Source organism: Stegostoma tigrinum, chromosome 27 (assembly GCF_030684315.1).
Source record: "Stegostoma tigrinum isolate sSteTig4 chromosome 27, sSteTig4.hap1, whole genome shotgun sequence".
Classification (NCBI taxonomy): Eukaryota; Metazoa; Chordata; class Chondrichthyes; order Orectolobiformes; family Stegostomatidae; genus Stegostoma; species Stegostoma tigrinum.
This window is the reverse complement of record NC_081380.1, coordinates 9,302,067-9,319,987: the sequence shown is the minus strand read 5'-3', so window position 1 is coordinate 9,319,987 and position 17,921 is coordinate 9,302,067. Positions and strand designations below refer to the sequence as shown.

At 42.8% G+C, this 17,921-nt stretch overlaps 1 protein-coding gene across 2 annotated transcripts in view; it reads right to left on the bottom strand.

Moving 5' to 3' along the window:
• Positions 1-17,449, bottom strand: part of rasa4 (RAS p21 protein activator 4) — a 233,593-nt gene extending 216,144 nt beyond the window's left edge. For both annotated transcript variants that reach the window (XM_048556900.1, XM_048556901.1), the window contains exon 1: positions 17,112-17,449. In XM_048556900.1, coding sequence (XP_048412857.1) covers positions 17,112-17,332 — 221 coding nt within the window. In that variant the 5' untranslated portion in view covers positions 17,333-17,449. The remainder of the gene's footprint in view (positions 1-17,111) is intronic.
• Between the last annotated feature and the right edge of the window lie 472 nt (positions 17,450-17,921).

Genomic DNA, 17,921 nt, shown 5'->3' with positions numbered 1-17,921 from the left:
AATGTTGTAATTGTATCACCTTCAAACACTTCTTCTAGCAGCACATTTCCATACACACACCAACATCTGCGTGAAAAAGTTGCCCTTAGGTCCCTCTTAAATCTTTCCCCTCTCACCTCAAATCTATGCCCTCTAGTTTTGGGTCCCACCCCCATTCCATGGAAAACACTTTGTCTATTTACCTTATCCATGTATCCCATGATTTTATGAAACTCTACAAGGTCACCAGGGAGCATAGTCCCAGCCTCTCCCTACAGCTCAAACCTTGGCAACATTGTTGTAAATCTTTCCTGAACCCTCTTAAGTTTCACAACATCGTTCCTGTAGCAGGGAGACCAGAATAACACTCAGTGTTACAATAATGGCCTTACCAATGTCCTGTACAGCTGCAACATGACCTCCCAACTCCTACTCTCAATGCACTGACCAAAAAAGGCAAGCATACCAAACGCTGCCTTCACTACCCTGTCTACCTGCAACTCCACTTTCAAGGAACTATGTATCTGCACCCCAAGGTCTCTTTTTTCAGAAAAACTCCCCAGGTCCTTACCATTAAGTGTATAAATCCTACCCTGATTTGCCTTTCCAAATTGCACCTCACATTTATCTAAATTAAACTCCATCTGCCACTCCTCGGCCCATTGGCCCATTTGATCAAGATCACCTTGTACTCTGAAGCAACCTTTTTCACTGTCCACTCAACCTCCAATTTTGGAGTCATCTGCAAACTGACTAACCATACCTCCTATATTCACATCCAAATCAGCGGCATACCCAGCATTGATCCTTGTGGTACGCTGCTGGTCACAGGCCTCCAGTCTGAAAAGCAACCCTCCACCACCACCCTCTGTCTTCTACCTTTAAGTCAGTTACATGTCCAAAAACATGGTTCTCACTCTATTCTCTCCCTACAGCTCAAACCTTGGCAGCATTATTGTAAACCTTTTCTGAATCCTCTTAAGTTTCACAACATCCTTCCTGTAGCAGGGAGGAACCTTGTTGAACGCCTTACTGAAGTCCATAAAGATCATTTCCACGGCTATACCCTCATCAGTCTTCTTTGATGCTTTTTCAAAAAACTCAAGTAAGTTAGTGAGACACATTTTTCCACACACAAGGCCATGTTGACTATCCCTAATCAGACCTCCCCTTTCCAAATACATGTAAATGCTGTCCCTCAGGATTCCTTCCAACAACTTGCCCACCATCGACCACCTCCCTGGCTTTACCTTACCTCCTTTCTTAAATAGTGACACACGCAGTGTCTCCCCCATCTCTTGTGGTTCCACACACAGGTGGCCCTGCTGATTTTTAAGGGACCTTGTTCTCTCCCTAGTTACCTTTTTGCCCTTAATATCTTTGTAGAATCCCTTTGGATTCTCCTTAGCCCTATTTGCCAAAGCTATTTCATGTCCCCTTTTTGCCCTCTTGATCTCCTTCTTAAGTTAGCCAACCTCCAGTCTTTCAGCTCCTTACCTGCGGCTATCAATGATACAAATATCTCAGCCAGGGGCCCAGCAATCGCTTCGCTAGCTTCCCTCAGAATTCCAGGGTACACCTGATCAGGTCCTGGGGGCTTATCCACCTTTATGTGATTTAAGACATCCAGCACCTCCTCCTCTGTAATATGGACACTTTGCAAGATGTCACTATTTATTTGCCCACATTCTCTATCTTCCATATCCTTCTCCACAGTAAACATAAATGCAAAATATTCATGCAGCGTCTCCCCCATCTCTTGTGGTTCCACACACAGGTGGCCCTGCTGATTTTTAAGGGACCCTGTTCTCTCCCTAGTTACCTTTTTGCCCTTAATATCTTTGTAGAATCCCTTTGGATTCTCCTTAACCCTATTTGCCAAAGCTATTTCATGTCCCCTTTATGCCCTCTTGATCTCCTTCTTAAGTATACTCCTACTGCCTTTATACTCGTCTAGGGATTCACTCGATCTCTACTGTCTATACCTGATATATGCTTCCTTCCTATTCTTAACCAAAACCCCAATTTCTCTAGTCATCCAGCATTCCCTGCATCTACCAGCCTTGCCCTTCACCCTGACAGGAATATACTGTCTCTGGACTGTATCTCATTTTTGAAGGCTTCCTATTTTCCAGCCATCCCTTTATCTGTGAACATCTGCTCCCAATCAACTTTTGAAAGCCCTTGCCCAATACTGTCAAAATTAGTCTTCCTTCAATTTAGAATGTCGCCTTTTGGATCCTGACTATCCTCTTCCATCACTATTTTAAAACTAAAAGAATTATATGTGGAGTTGCTGGTGTAGGACAGGGGTGTACAAGGTCAAAAATCACACACCATTTCTGAAGAAGGGTCTAGACCCGAAACGTCAGCTTTCCTGCTCCTAAAATGCTGCTTGGCCTGCTGTGTTCATCCAGCTCCACATGTTGTTATATCAGATTCTCCAGCATTGGCAGTTCCTACTATCTCTCTACCACACCAGGTTATAGTCCAACAGGTTTATTTGAAGACACAAGCCTTCGGAGACTTAGAAAGCATGTGTCTTCAAATAAACCTGTCCGATAATAACCTGGTGTCGTGTGTTTTTGACCTTACAGAATTAAGATCACTGGCCCCAAAGTGCTCCCCCACTGACACCTCAGTCACCTGCCCTGCCTTATTTCCCAAGAGCGTGTCAAGTTTTGCATCTTTTCTAGCAAGTACATCCACATACTGAATCAGAAATTTTTCCTACACATACTTGACAAATTCCTCTCCATCCAAGCCCTAAACACTATGGCAGTCCCAGTCTATGTTTAGAAAGTTAAAATCCCCAACCATAACCACCCCATTATTCTTACAGATACGTGAAATCACCTGACAATTTTGTTTCCCAATTCCCTGCTGACTATTCAGGGGGCCTATAGCACAATCCCAATAAGGTGATCATCCCTTTCTTATTTCAGTTCAACCCAAATAACTTCCCTGAACATATTCCCAGGAATATCCTTCCTAAGTACAGTCAATAATGTTATCCCTAATCAAAAACACCACTCGCCCTCCTCTCATGCAACATCCCCCACATCCTTCTATCCTTCCTATAGCATCTATACTCTGGGCCATTGATCTGTCAGTCCTATCCATTCCTGAGCCACGTCTGTGTAATTGCTATAATATCCCAGGCCCATGTTCATAACCAAGACCCTGAGTTCATCTGCCTTACCTGTTCGGCCTCTTGCATTGAAATAAATGCTGTTTAATTTATCAGTCCTACTTCGTCCTCTGCCTTGTTCCTGCCTGCCTTGACTATTTGACTTTCTCCTCTTCACAACTGGACCAGCCTCAGACTGATCTCTTTTCTCACCCTCTCTTACTACACCACCCTCCCCACCCCCCACCCCGCCCTCACCAGTTTAAATCCTCTTGAGCAGCTCTAGCAAATCTCCCCGCCAGTATATTAGTCCCCTTCCAATTCAGGTGTAATCCATCCTTCATATACAGGTCACTTCTACCCCAGAAGAGATTCCAATGTCCAAAAATGTGAATCCTTCTCCCGAAGACCAACTCCACATTCATCTGCTCTATCCTTCTATTCCTACCCTCGCTAACTTGTGGCACTGGGAGTAATCCAGATATTACTACCCTCGAGGATCTACTTTTTAAATTCCTGCCTAACATCCTATATTATCTCCTCAGAATTTCGCCCCTTTTCTCTACCTATGTCATTAGTTCCAACGTGTCCAGTGACCTCCTGCTGGTCCCGGACCCGTTTCAGAATGCCTCTGTTGCCATTTTGGTTAACTCAGAATCCCCTTGTGTCTCTGCCAAACTTTAGCTCACAGTTTTCAATTTATCTGGCTGCTCAGAACCTCTCTTGGTCTGTGAACAGGATTGTGGTCACCTTCCCTGTGGTTTATTGTCAAGTTTTGTTTCATCACATTCCTGTAGAGCACCTTCGGGGGGGCGTTCGACTATTCAAAAGGCTCTACGTAAATGTACCTACTTGTCGTAGTTGTAAAGAACGCTGATTCATCTCCCATACTGAAGTAAAATGATCACAAGGTCTGACGGCTTCACTTGACCCATGACCAGTAGAAAGATCAGAGCAGGAACCGCACAGCCCTTCCAGCACATGAAGACCAAATGCAAGTAAAACAGATCCTTCACGCAGCCTTGAGGTGAGAGCAAACCACGACTAGCAGAAGCACAAGCTGCTGGTCACATCATTTACAGGAACTACTGACTCACAAGCTAACAATGTCTATTTTATATCAGTGGGTTTTTTACTCCTGCTGCTTACAGAATCTGTCGGAATTGCGTAAAACACATTTTTTAAAATACCTGCGATTGTACAGCGCCTTTTTATGACTACATAACATCCCAAAGCATTTTGTACTTCATCAAATACTTTTTGAATTGTGGCTGCCGTTAGAAGGGACAAAATTTGGCAGCCAAATTGATCTCAGCAAGGATCCCAAAATGGCAATGTGAAGCTCACTACATAATCTTTTTCAAGATATTGATTGAGGGGTAAATTTGGCCAGGATACCAGTGACAACTCCCCTACTGTTCTTCCAAGTAATGTTATGGGAACTTCTACATCCTTCTAAGAGGGTAGATTGGGCCTCAGGTTAATGCCTCATCAGAAAATTGCACATGATGCAAAAACTATTGGCTACTCTTCATCATTGGTTAATATGTGAGAAATGACTGCTCCCACTCCACACAAAAATACTTTGCATGCTAGATGCAAGGGTAACTTTGGGTAAAAATGTGTCAGGGCTTCTGACTTTAATGTAGACTCTTTGGCTAGTGTAAAAGCTCATTCACACTGTTCTTCCCATTTTCTAATATTGTTGAGACACAATAAATCGTGCAACAACTTGAGAATGGTCACAAGATGTGGGACAGGTAACTTAGCAAGTCCAAAAATGATCATAGTTGGTTGTCATTTTTAGGTGCTGTTGCCTCAGTTATGGCTTTTATTTTTGAAGGTGACTTATGTAGTCCCTTAGCATCAATGACATGACCTAAATATTCAATGGAAGATATTAAAAATTCATATTTGTTGTTCCTAACTTTTAGGTCTTCAGCATCAAGTCTCTGAAGAGTAGCATCTAAATTGTGGAGAAGTTTTTTTTTCATTTCTCCCCATGACTAAAATATCATCTCGGTAACATGAGACTCCTCCCAATCAACTTAAAATCTGATGCATAGCACGTTGGAATAACACAAGCGCAGGTGTGATTTTAAATAGCAGTTTTTTGTATTTGAATAGTCTTTTATGAGTTATAATCATCAAGTATTTCTGTGACTCGCAATCTACATTCATCTGAAGACAAGCTTGAGTAAGGCCTATTTTACTGAAAAAGCTGACCTCCAACTCATCCAGCAAATAGGTAATTGATTGAAAGCAAAAGATTCTGTTCAGCACACAGTACAGGATTAATAGTGACCTTAAAATCACTGCAGATGCATACCGATCAATCTTCTATTATCATTAATTTCATAGGTGTGGCTCAATCACTCTCATTTAGGGTTCAAGGACAACTGTCTTGACCAGTGTCTCTAGTTCTGACTTGACCTTTGCTCTGAATGCATGAGGCACTGATCTAGCCTCGCAACATTTTGCTTGATTCCTATCCTTCATTTTCAATTTGACAAAGATCCTTTCCATGCTTCCCAGGTCCCCACTGAAAACAAAGCATGTTTCTTTAGAATTCATAACACATCAATCTCAGAATCTGACAAGTGATTTCTTTCAGCCCAGTTGAATTCCTTCCCATAAAAACTGCAGGATTTTCTTTGATAATGTGTAAGGTCAAACCTTCAGACTGATCATATAACTGGCCATTCGCATTGATATAATCCCTTAAAGACTTCAACTTTGTATGTTATCAGTATAATTTTTGAGGATTTGCTTTTGATACACACTTTCAGGTATAAATGAAACCGCCACTCTAGCATCCACTTGCATTCTTACAGTTTGCTATTCAGTAAGGGAGTGCCCCAGTATTTGTTAGTGTCACCAGCAACAGCCAGTATCATTAATAACAGTTTGTCTTTGGACTGAGAGTCTGGGCTTTTATCAAGCCCATTTTTTAACCATGTAGATTTCCTTCTGTTTCTGTACTTTCTGTATACATTGTTTGTGCTTCTTCTACAAACAGACCTATTTAATCTGCTCTTTTTTGCTTCAGTTTCTGAATACAGCTTCTTTATACCAGTAACTTGCTGCTGCATGACTTGTTTATTCACAGCAATGGCAATTTTGAGTCTGTGTTGGTGCTTGTCTCTTAGCCACCATTTTGTGGATTGTCATACTCGAGCTTAGGTGTTGAGCTTTCTTGGGCTGCTAGTTCCACCAAAACTATTATTTCTTGTGCTTTCTTGAAGTCCAGGACCCTTTCCATCAGTAATCACTTCTGGATTTTTTCACATCTTAAACCACACATCACACTGTCCTTGATAGCATCTTTCAAGTTGTCTTCAAATTTGCTAAATTCTACTAGCTTCTTTATAATTTCTATGATCTCGGAGGTAACATTCACCATCATGTTGGTTTCGTATGTGGAATCTGAACCTTTCAGCAAATGCCAATGGGTTTTAATGAAAAGTATTTATGCAGCATCCCTAATATTTCTTCACAATTTTTGGAACTTGGCTTCTCTGGTTGTACCGGACTCAGGAGTGTTAATTCCTTCTCCCTCCCCAAATTACTCTGGGGCGACTATACTGGCTTCAATTTTGTTAGCTTGAAGAAAATAAAGAAATTTGTGTACAGTTCTAACTGTATTTCCATCATATGGTCCCATAGAGCCAAAACTTCCCACCCCGTTTTCCTAAACGAGAGGGGACAGCTGCTTGGCACGGTGTACCACAAAAATTCGAGCACGACTTTGCTGCTTCCCATTCAAAAAGAGGTATTCCCAATGCATCCTGTGTCTTTCATTCCTATCTCAGATCGCTTCCCTCGGATGGAGAACACTCAATATGCACAGTCATTCTTCAGGGTGTGCATGTGGTCATTTGTTCTGCACCATTCACCTCCTCGTTGGGATCAATTTCTTTTTTTTTGCAACTTTCTTACTGACTGTACCAGCTTCGGTGTAGCCATGGTGTCTTTTAATTTCTTTCCTTTTCTCTAAAACTGAAGTGCCTCCAAGGCCAGCCCAGAGGACCTCAATTCTGTTCTAATTTTTCAAATCACTGGATTCATCCAATAGATCTCGAAGCAGTTTTTATCCCTGCTGTCTTTTTTTCTTCTTATGTTACATTCTAAGAAGGAGCAGAGTGTCAAAAGTGTCCAACAGCAGGAGCTTTACGGTTGAGGTGTTCGCTGTGCAGGAAGCGAATATAGACTGAGCCATCTCCCACCCAAAATGGCTGATGACATTGCCATACGCAGCAGTCCACCATACTTACCAAATACACAACAGGCGTGATGAAGAGTAAACATGAATAGCTAGGGGGAGTCACACTTTTTATCACGGCCAACAACAAGGGTCGAAAGAGAGATGGGGTCCTGCAGGCAGATTTTAAGGACCTCACAAAGAAATTAAAAAAGCAAGTTTTCAAAAGGACACAGTCTCTAGACTACTCTGGATGCCACATGTCAGCGAGTACAGAGACAGGAGGATAGCACAGTTGAGTAGATGAGCTGCATTTTTCATGCAAAACAATCTTTGTTATATTTATTCATGAAATTTGGGCATCACTGCCTAAGCCAGAATTTATTGTCCACGAGAAGTTGGTGGTGAGCTGCTTTCTTGAGCTACTGAAATGGGAAGGGGGGGGCAGAATTGTTGGGTATCAGAGAAGTAGGTCTAGCCACAGTGCTGTTAGGAGGACGGTTCCAGGATTTTGACACAGAACTGTGCAGGTACCAGCGATTTTCTGCAGTGGATTTCGAGAGTGCATCTTGAAGAGTGCTTCCGTTGTGTCTCAGTGATGAAGGGACTGAATGTTTATGGATGAGACAGCAATCAAGCAGGCTGCTTTGTCCTAGATGATGTCAAGCTTCTTAAGTGTTGTTAAAGGCACTCATCTAGGTTAGGGAGCAGAACTCCATCACATTCCTAACATGTACCTCATAGACAGACAGGCTTTGGGGAGGCAAGAGGGGAGGTTACATTCCAGCATTCCTTGCCTCTGTCTGCCCTTCTAACCATAATATTTATTTGGCAAGACCATTTGGGTTTCTGGTCAATGGTAACCTCCAGAATGTTGATAGAACATAGAACATAGAACAGTACAGCACGGAACAGGCCCTTCAGCCCACGATGTTGTGCCGACCATTGATCCTCATGTATGCACCCTCAAATTTCTGTGACCATATGCATGTCCAGCAGTCTCTTAAATGACCCCAATGACCTTGCTTCCACAACTGCTGCTGGCAACGCATTCCATGCTTTCACAATTCTCTGTGTAAAGAACCCGCCTCTGACATCCCCTCTATACTTTCCTCCAATCAGCTTAAAACTATGACCCCTCGTGTTAGCCATTTCTGCCCTGGGAAATAGTCTTTGGCTATCAACTCTATCTATGCCTCTCATTATCTTGTATACCTCAATTAGGTCCCCCCTCCTCCTCCTTTTCTCCAATGAAAAAAGTCCGAGCTCAGTCAACCTCTCTTCATAAGATAAGCCCTCCAGTCCAGGCAGCATCCTGGTAAACCTCCTTTGAACCCTCTCCAAAGCATCCACATCTTTCCTATAATAGGGCGACCAGAACTGGACGCAGTATTCCAAGTGTGGTCTAACCAAAGTTTTATAGAGCTGCAACAAGATCTCACGACTCTTAAACTCAATCCCCCTGTTAATGAAAGCCAAAACACCATATGCTTTCTTAACAACCCTGTCCACTTGGGTGGCCATTTTAAGGGATCTATGTATCTGCACACCAAGATCCCTCTGTTCCTCCACACTGCCAAGAATCCTATCCTTAATCCTGTACTCAGCTTTCAAATTCGACTTTCCAAAATGCATCACCTCGCATTTATCCAGGTTGAACTCCATCTGCCACCTCTCAGCCCATCTCTGCATCCTGTCAATGTCCCACTGCAGTCTACAACAGCCCTCTATACTGTCAATGACACCTCCAACCTTTGTGTTGTCTGCAAACTTGCTGACCCATCCTTCAATCCCCTCATCCAAGTCATTAATAAAAATTACAAACAGTAGAGGCCCAAGGACAGAGCCCTGTGGAACACCACTCACCACTGACTTCCAGGCAGAATATTTTCCTTCTACTACCACTCGCTGTCTTCTGTTGGCCAGCCAATTCTGTATCCAAGCAGCTAAGTTCCCCTGTATCCCATTCCTCCTGACCTTCTGAATGAGCCTACCATGGGGAACCTTATCAAATGCCTTGCTGAAGTCCATATACACCACATCCACAGCTCAACCCTCATCAACTTTTCTAGTCACATTCTCAAAGAACTCGATAAAGTTTGTGAGGCACGACCTGCCCCTCACAAAGCCGTGTTGACTGCATTTGATCAATCCATGCTCTTCCAAATGGTCATAAATCCTAGCCCTCAGAATCCTTTCTAACACCTTGCAGACGACAGACGTGAGACTTGATGATAGGGGACTCAGCAATGGTAATGCCTTTGAACATCAAAGGATGATGGTTAGATTCTCTTTTGTTGGGCATTACCTGACAATTGTGTGACTTACTATTTCTCAAACCAAACCTGATATTTGCTAGGTCATGCTGCGTATGGATATGTTTTAGTACCTGAGAAGTCGCGAATGGTGCTGAACATTGCACAATAGTCAATGAACATCCCTAGTTTCTAACCTTATGATGGAGCGAAGGTCAGTGATGAAGCAGCTGAAAATGCTTGGGCCTACGACACTACCCTGAGGAACTCCTGCAGAGATGTCCTGAAGCTAAGGTGATTGGTATGACTCCAGAGCATTCCCCTCTGAGTCCCAATCACCCCAGCTTTGCTAGGGGTCCTTGGTACGATACACAATCAAATGCTTTCTTGGGTGAAGGGCAGTCACTCCCACCCCACCTGTGGAGTTCAGTGTTTTTAGCCATGTTTGGATGAAGGTTATCATTAGTTCAGGAGCCAAAGCAGCCCAAGGAGAACCCAAACTGAGCATCAGTGAGCAGATTAAGATAACAAAGTGTGGAGCTGGATGAACACAGCAGGCCAAGCAGCATCTCAGGAGCACAAAAGCTGACGTTTCGGGCCTAGAAAAAGTCAGCTTTTGTGCTCCTAAGATGCTGCTTGGCCTGCTGTGTTCATCCAGCTCCACACTTTGTTATCTTGGATTCTCCAGCATCTGCAGTTCCCATTAGCAGTGAACAGATTATTCCCTTGCAGTACTGGTGGCCACCCCTTCTAACACTTTGCTGCAAGTCAGGAGTAAACTGAAAGACCAGTAATTGGTTGGGATGCAAATTTCCTGCTTTTTTTGTACACAGGATATGCCCAGGCAAATTTAAACATTTCTGGACTGATGCCAGTATTGTAACTGTACTCACCTAACTGTGCAATGGAATGAGCACAGATTGGAAAGAAGAAGAAATTTGAAATGGAAGACAGAAAACGAGTAAGGGGGAAAAGACAAGAAAGAAGTTGTTTAATGATATATGGTAAGCATTTCAATGCAAATCTAGTGAATTAGCCAGGTGGACTGTGGGCACAAATAGAATCTGGGGAGTAAAATATCCTAGCAATTGCAGAAAGTGCAAGAATGGAGCTCGATATCTCTGGTTATTGGGGGTTTCAGATGGAACAAAGAGGGTGACAGGTAACAAGGAAAGGTTTGCAATATCAGTTTAAGAAACAATTACAAATGTGAGGAGTGATGATAAGCAAAGAGGCGCATCAAATGAGGCCATAGAATTAAAGAAAGGTGCAATCACACCACTGAAGGTAGACAAGTTACTGAGAATTCCAGAAATAATAGGTCAGTTGTTTTGAGGCAGTCAACTCTCTCAGCATTTTTTCATTACATTTTTCATGGGATGTGGGCCTCAAACCGAGTGGCCTGCTCAGCCATTTCAGAGGGCAGTTAAGAGTCAACTGTATGCTGTGGGTTTCGTTAGGCCAAACCAGGTAAGGACAGCAGATTGGAGATAATGTGAACTCCAGATGCTGGAGAATCCAAGATAACAAAGTGTGGAGTTGGATGAACACAGCAGGCCAAGCAGCATCCTGATGAAGGGTCTAGGCCCGAAATGTCAGCTTTTGTGCTCCTGAGATGCTGCTTGGCCTGCTGTGTTCATCCAGCTCCACACTTTGTTATCAAGGACAGCAGATTGTTTTACCTGAAGGATAGGCGTGAACCTGATGTTAGTTTCATCCTGAGACTAGCTTAATATTCCAGTTTTAGTAATAGCCCCAGTGCATTAGCCTGGCCTCATACAATGTTATTCAGTGATATTACTTCCCAGTGTGTAAAAGATACACAGGGGACAGCAATCTCAAAATGCACCCAGGAGAACCTTTTTAGCCATTTTATAGTATGTTATACAAGAAAGAAGTCAATTCTGGGTTGAATTTTGGAAGATAAAGCCAGTCAAATGGAAGGGGAGAGAAGTTTGGTGGCAGTGACCATCATTCAGTTGGATTTAGCACAGACATGGTAAAGGACAAAGATAAACCAACCATACATTTTATAAATTGGGAAACGCCAATTTTACTAAACTGATGTAATTTGCCAAACTTCTTGAAGGTAGTTCAGGGGTAGGTATTCAAGAAGGAGTTAAAGGCTCAGAACCAATATCCTCCCATGTATAAAAACACAGCTGAACTCAGAAATCTAGACAGCCATTACCCCTTCCCAGCACCATTTGAACAAATATGAAAGAGCATACAAAGTGGAGCATGGAACAGAGATGTGAAGGGCTGATGTTTAAAAGGAATTTATGAAAGCAAAGCTTAGAAGGGCATAAAAATTTTGGCAAGTAAAGATGCTTTGTAAATACATAAACAGCCAAAAAATAACTAAGGAAAGATCAGGGCCCGTAAGAGACCTAAAAGGTAATGTGTGGAAGCAGGAGACATGGAAATTGCTTATAATGAATACCTCATGTTGTTTCATTAAAAGAGGAATGATGAAGACATTGTAGCCAAGGAAGAAAATTGTGAAAATTGAATGGCACAAACACAATCAGGGAGAATGTATTAATGGGTTCAGAATGTTTGAATGTAGAAAAACGAAGGGCGGATGAAATCCATTCCTCTGAGAGAAACATGAAGGGACATAGCAGAGGATTTGACTATCATTTTCAAACCCTCTCAAATCATTTTAGCAGGGTTTTAACAATCACAGAATGGATGTTCTGTCTATAGATGGAGTGCAACAAAGATTTATCAGACTGATTCCTAAGTTGGCAGAACAGACAAATAAAGAGAGACTGGATTGATTTCGACTATAGTTAATGGAGTTTAGAAAACTGAGAGGTGATCCTGTAGAAACCTATAAAATTCTAACTGAACTAGACAAGGTAAATGCTAGAAAGATGTTTCCAATAACCAGGGAATCCACAACCAGGGATACAGAATATCCATTTAGAATTGAGATGAGGAGAAATGTATTCACCTGGAGCCTGAGGAATTCACTGCCGCAGAAAGTGATTGAGATCAAAACATTGAATGCTTTCAACTACATATAATTCTTAGGTATAAATGGCTCAAAGGCTATGGGGTGAAAGCAGGAATAGAGGACTAGGTTGGACGATTAGCCATGCTCGTATTAAGAGGTGGAGTGGGTTCAAAGGGCCAAATGGCTTCCTGCCCCTATTTTCTATGTAACTGCACAGAAGGAAGCTACTGAGCATGTCAGGACCCACATGGCGGACACATCAGAAAAGTAAGAGCCCGTAGGATTCAAGGGTCATTGGTGAGTTGGATCCAAAATTGGTTCCATGGCAGCAAGCAAAGCCACTTGTTTTTGTGTATGATAGGCTATTTCTACTAGAGCTCTTCAGGGCTCACTCATTCATGGATCTGTTTCCTTTTGTTTTATATACTAATGACTTAAATATAGGGAACATGATTAAGGAGATTGCGGGTGATGCCTAAAGAATTGGCTACGTGGTTGATAGAGAGGAAGTAAGTTATAGACCTCAGCAATGACATCAATGGGATGGTCAGATGGGCAGGAAAGAGGTAAATGAAATTCAATCTGTAGCGTGTGAGTTAATGCAATTGGGGGAAGGCAAGCAAGGTAAAGGATTACAAAACAAATCATGGGATAGCCTGAGAATTAAAAAGGAACAGAGGAACCTGTGCAAGTCCTCAGGTCCCTGAAGATAACAGGACAGATAAGTATGGACATAAGAAATAGAAGCAGGAGTAGGCCATTCAGCCCCTCAAACCTGTCCTACCATTGAACAAGATTGCAGCTGGTCTGCCTCAGGCCTCAAATAAAGTTACTGAGTGCTTGCCTTTAGTAGTTGAGAGACTGACTGTAAGAGCAAATGGGTTACGTTAAAACTAGTTCAGTCACTGCTTGATTAGTGTACAGGCTTCTAGTCTCAAGGAAGATGTGAACCTGTTAGGAAGGGTGCAGAGCTGATTTACGAGTTGAGCAGAATTTGTTTGTCTGCTGGAAGGTCTGGAACTCACAGCCTGCGAAGGTGATAGAGGCAGAAACCCACATTGCATTGAAATCATTTGAATGTACTGTCAAAGTCCTGTAATCTACTGAGTGGCAATGTGGGACTAATCAGGATAATTCTTTGTCAGTGGACACAGAACAGGCCAAATGGCTTCCTTCTGTGCTTTAAATTTTCGGTTTCCATGGTAACAGTGTAGTTATCTTGCCTCAAACTAGCTCAAACTCATGTTGCCTTTCCTCAAAAGCTTGTATTAATACTGAAGGCGAAACTTGTCACAGCTGAGAGATCTCCACACAAGGTAGAGGGATATGATCCCATTGATCAGTTTATTGGTCCCTCCAAAGATTCAAAGATACAGTCAAATAGAAACAGAACTATTCTCCTATCAATGTGATTTATTGAGTTAAATTTAGTTGGATGACGAGTATCAAACAGGTCTTAAAGGAATGAAAATACACATCAGGAGCAGAAATAAGCCTCTTGGCACTTTCATAGTCTCCTAGCTGATCTGTTTCTTAAAAATTCACATTTTCATCTACTTCTGATAATCTGATTCCTCACCTAATAAGAATCTATTTACTTCTGCCTAAAAAATTACAATGGCTCATCTCCCGGCTCTTCTCAAGTGGAAGAACAAAGATGTACATTTACATAGTGCCTCTTATTCCTCAGAATGTCCCAAAGCAATAGAGTACTTTTGAAGTGTAATCACTGTTGTAGTGCAGATAACATGGCAATCTTTCTTTATGCATAGCAAGCTCCCATGAGCAGCAATTTTTTTTTCAGTGTGAAACCAATTAAGAGATAAATTTTAACCGAGGCACCAAAGAGAACCTGTCTGCTGCACTTCAAGTTCTTCAACCTGTGCGTGGGATATTTTGCTTTAGTGGACAGACACAACCTCAAGTTTTATAGCTAGAATCAAAGGAACATACAGTACAAAAAGGACCTTCAGTTCAATGCGTCTGCAATAACAAAACTACTTTAAATTTACACTAGTCTCATTTCCAGCACTTAGCCTTTAATGTTATGACAGAAAGACAGTATTTCCAACAGTACTGCAGTCCCTCAGTAACGCACTGAGCTGACAGCATAAATTTGTATTCAAGCCTCAAGAGTGGGACTTTAATTCAAAGGTAATTTCTTTGAAAATCATTTTTACTTATCCCTTTCGATACAAAAGAAGTGAATGGAAAATGGTCTTTTGAAATTCCATGCTTCATTCACAATTAAACATTCCTTGGCTACACCTTTGTTTGAAACCTCCAGCACATTGAGGTTGATGGACATTCTGAGACAGAGCTAATTTTATCTTTATTCATTCACAGATAATTGGCTGAAACAGCAATTATTGCCAATCCCTAATTGCCCAGCCGGCAATTAAGGCTCGACCGCATTACTGCGGAGTCACATGTAGGCCAAACTAGGTAAGGATGGCAGATTTCCTTCCCTAAAGTGAACCACTTGGGGTTTTTTTCCTGATAAATGGCAATAGTTTCATAACCATCATTAAACTCTTATTTCCATATTATTGCTGAATCAAAATTCCACCATTTGCCCTGGTGGGATTCAAACCCAAGTCCCCAGAACATTAGTTGGGTACATGTATTAATAACCGAGCAATAATACCACTTGGCTATCACCTCCCCTGAGTGGAGATTGTGAGGATAGTGCTGATGTGACAATATGCAACTACATCAATGTTCTCAGGAAGGGTCACTGAACCCGAAATGTTAACTCTTGATTTTTTTCTCCTCAGATACTGCCAGGCCTGCTGAACTTTCCCAGCAACTTCTGTTTTTGTTCCTGATTTACAGCATCCGCAGTCCTTTCAGTTTTTATTCCATGACAAACATATCTGTTCTTTGTGCAGAAATATAATATCCCAGAGGGGCTCTGCACAGTTACTTCAGGGAAATGACGGAAGTATCTGCTTTCATGTGGTCTTGCGCTAGAGAGTTATGACAGTCCCTAGAGGTATCACTGTTTTAAGGGTGTTGCCTGGTCTGGAGCGAAGGTCTTATGAACAAAGGCTGAGGGGCTTGGGTCTGGTCTCATTAGAGAGAAGGAGGCTAAGAGGGGAATTAATAGAGACGTACAAGTTGATCAGAGGATTAGATAGAGTGGACAGTGAGAGTCTTTTTCCGAGGATGATGACGTCAGCTTATACGAGGGGGTATAGCTACAAATTGAGGGGTGATAGATTTAAGACAGATGTCAGAGGAAGGTTCTTTACTCAGAGAGTGGTAAGGGCATGGAACGCCCTACCTGCCAATGTAGTTAACTCAGTCACATTAGGGGCATTTAAACAGTTCTTGGATAAGCATATGGACGATGAGGGGATAGTCTAGGGGGATGGGCTGAGATTAGTTCACAGGTCGGTGCAACATCGAGGGCCGAAGGGCCTGTTCTGCGCTGTATGGTTCTAGGTTCTAGGTTCTAGGGTTCTACACAGCAACTCTAAAACCAGACAGGGAAAAGAGAAATAAACATGCCCTTCTGTACCTGGCAGCAGTGGGACCTATAAAGAAAAAGACATTGCTAAACATGTTATCATTTATTTTTGTTGCTTTTCATTTGAATGGACCACATGAATGTTTAATGAAATTGCTGGCTCCCCTCAGAGGAACATCTGTGCTGACTCTACATTGCTTTCACCCCCTTTAATTCATTCATAAAAACCTTAATCCATTGATCAAGCTCTGGTTATTCTCTCTTTGGGGCTCACAATCTTTATCTTAAAGAAGCTCCCGTGGGATGGAGAGAAAGAGAGATAGGAGAGGAGCCAAATAGGGAAAGATGAAGTGGACGAGAAGGGAGAGGCAGCGAGAGGAGAACAAGGGGGAGAGAAAGGGAAGATAGACACAGGGCTGAGAGAAAGGGGTACAGAGAGTTAAAAAGAGCGAAAGTGAACAATAAGAATGGGAGATAGCAAAATGAAGAGAATGGTCCCTGGCTCAAAAGTATCAGGATTGGCGGTTATGAACGGTCACACGGAAGAGGGTTGCAGATTTGCTGGTCAGCACTCACGAGTGGTCAGTAAGGAGTTACATAGAGACAACTCCGTGGAAAAGGCGGCGGTACCACGGACCTGAAGGCGGCACGAAGCCTCCGTTTTTCCTCTGGATCCCGCCGGGATTCCGGCTCCTGATCCGGCGTGAAAGGTCCGAGGCAGGAGGGAAGGTGGCCCCGGCCTGGGGCAGGGAGCAGGGGAGGTCAGCTAGAGCTGTCCCTGGAGACGGGAGATGCTGAGTGACACACAGCAGCGTGGCATTGCAGCGAAACGGAAAGCCCCAATTCAAATCCACACCGAATCAAACTCAGCATTACATTTATCAAAGCAAAGCCCGGTCTGGAACAAATCCCAAATCCTGCCTGATGAACTTCCCCTCCAGGTTATTTTCCTTCCTCTCTCTCTCTTTCTCTCAGCTCCAGCTTTATATTGGAAAGGGGAAATCAGAAAACGAACAACCCTACAATTCAACCCCTCTCTGGTTTACAGAAGGACCTGTCAAAATCAGCGGTTCCCACTCCCGCATCTCCAACACGCTCAGTCTCATACTCACAGATCCTTGGCCGGCAGGTTCTTCCCTTCAATGATCCGCAGGGATAAGGAACTGCGTTTTGCCATATGGTCAGTCCCGAAACAAACTCCCTGAGAAAGAGAGAGAAGTGGAGGGGTGGGGAGGATGGTGGGTGTCGGTCTAAAAGTTTCCTGGAGAGACACTGAGCCAGTTGCCCGGAGAACAGGGTAAAGGGACAGCTGTGTGGTAGCCGACTCTCTCATATATACACAGACACAGACAGACACAGCCTCGGCTAGTCTCTGATCAAACCAAGCACTCACTGACTGTCACCATGTGCAGTTTAATTCTGCGGCTTTCATTCACATTGGGGCGGTACCACAGAGTGGTTAAGGAACTGTGTGACTGGCCAGGCAACATCGGAAAAAAGGAACTCAGAATCACTTTCCTGTTTTTTTAAAAACAGAAACGATAACTTATAAGTCAATAAAAGAGAATACTGCAGAGATCTAGTTCCTAGATTTTTTAACCTTTTTAAAATTCAACATTTTTTCTCCCGAAAGGAACTGTAAGTAGATCAATTTCGCCTAAGGTAAAGAAGCACCGTGTTAAATTACTGTGAAAATAGAATTGGCTCCTTAACGAGAATTTTGTCATTGGAATTCTCTACTCTAGAGGGTGTGGTGGTGCAGTCAAATACTGTTTTCAAGAACAAAAACAGAAATTGCCGCAAAAAAGCTCAGCAGGTCTGAGAGCATCTGAGGAGAGAAATTTTCGGAACCTGTTATGAGGAAGGCTCGCTAGACCTGAAACGTTAACTCTGATTTCTGTCCACAGACGTTGCCAGGCCTG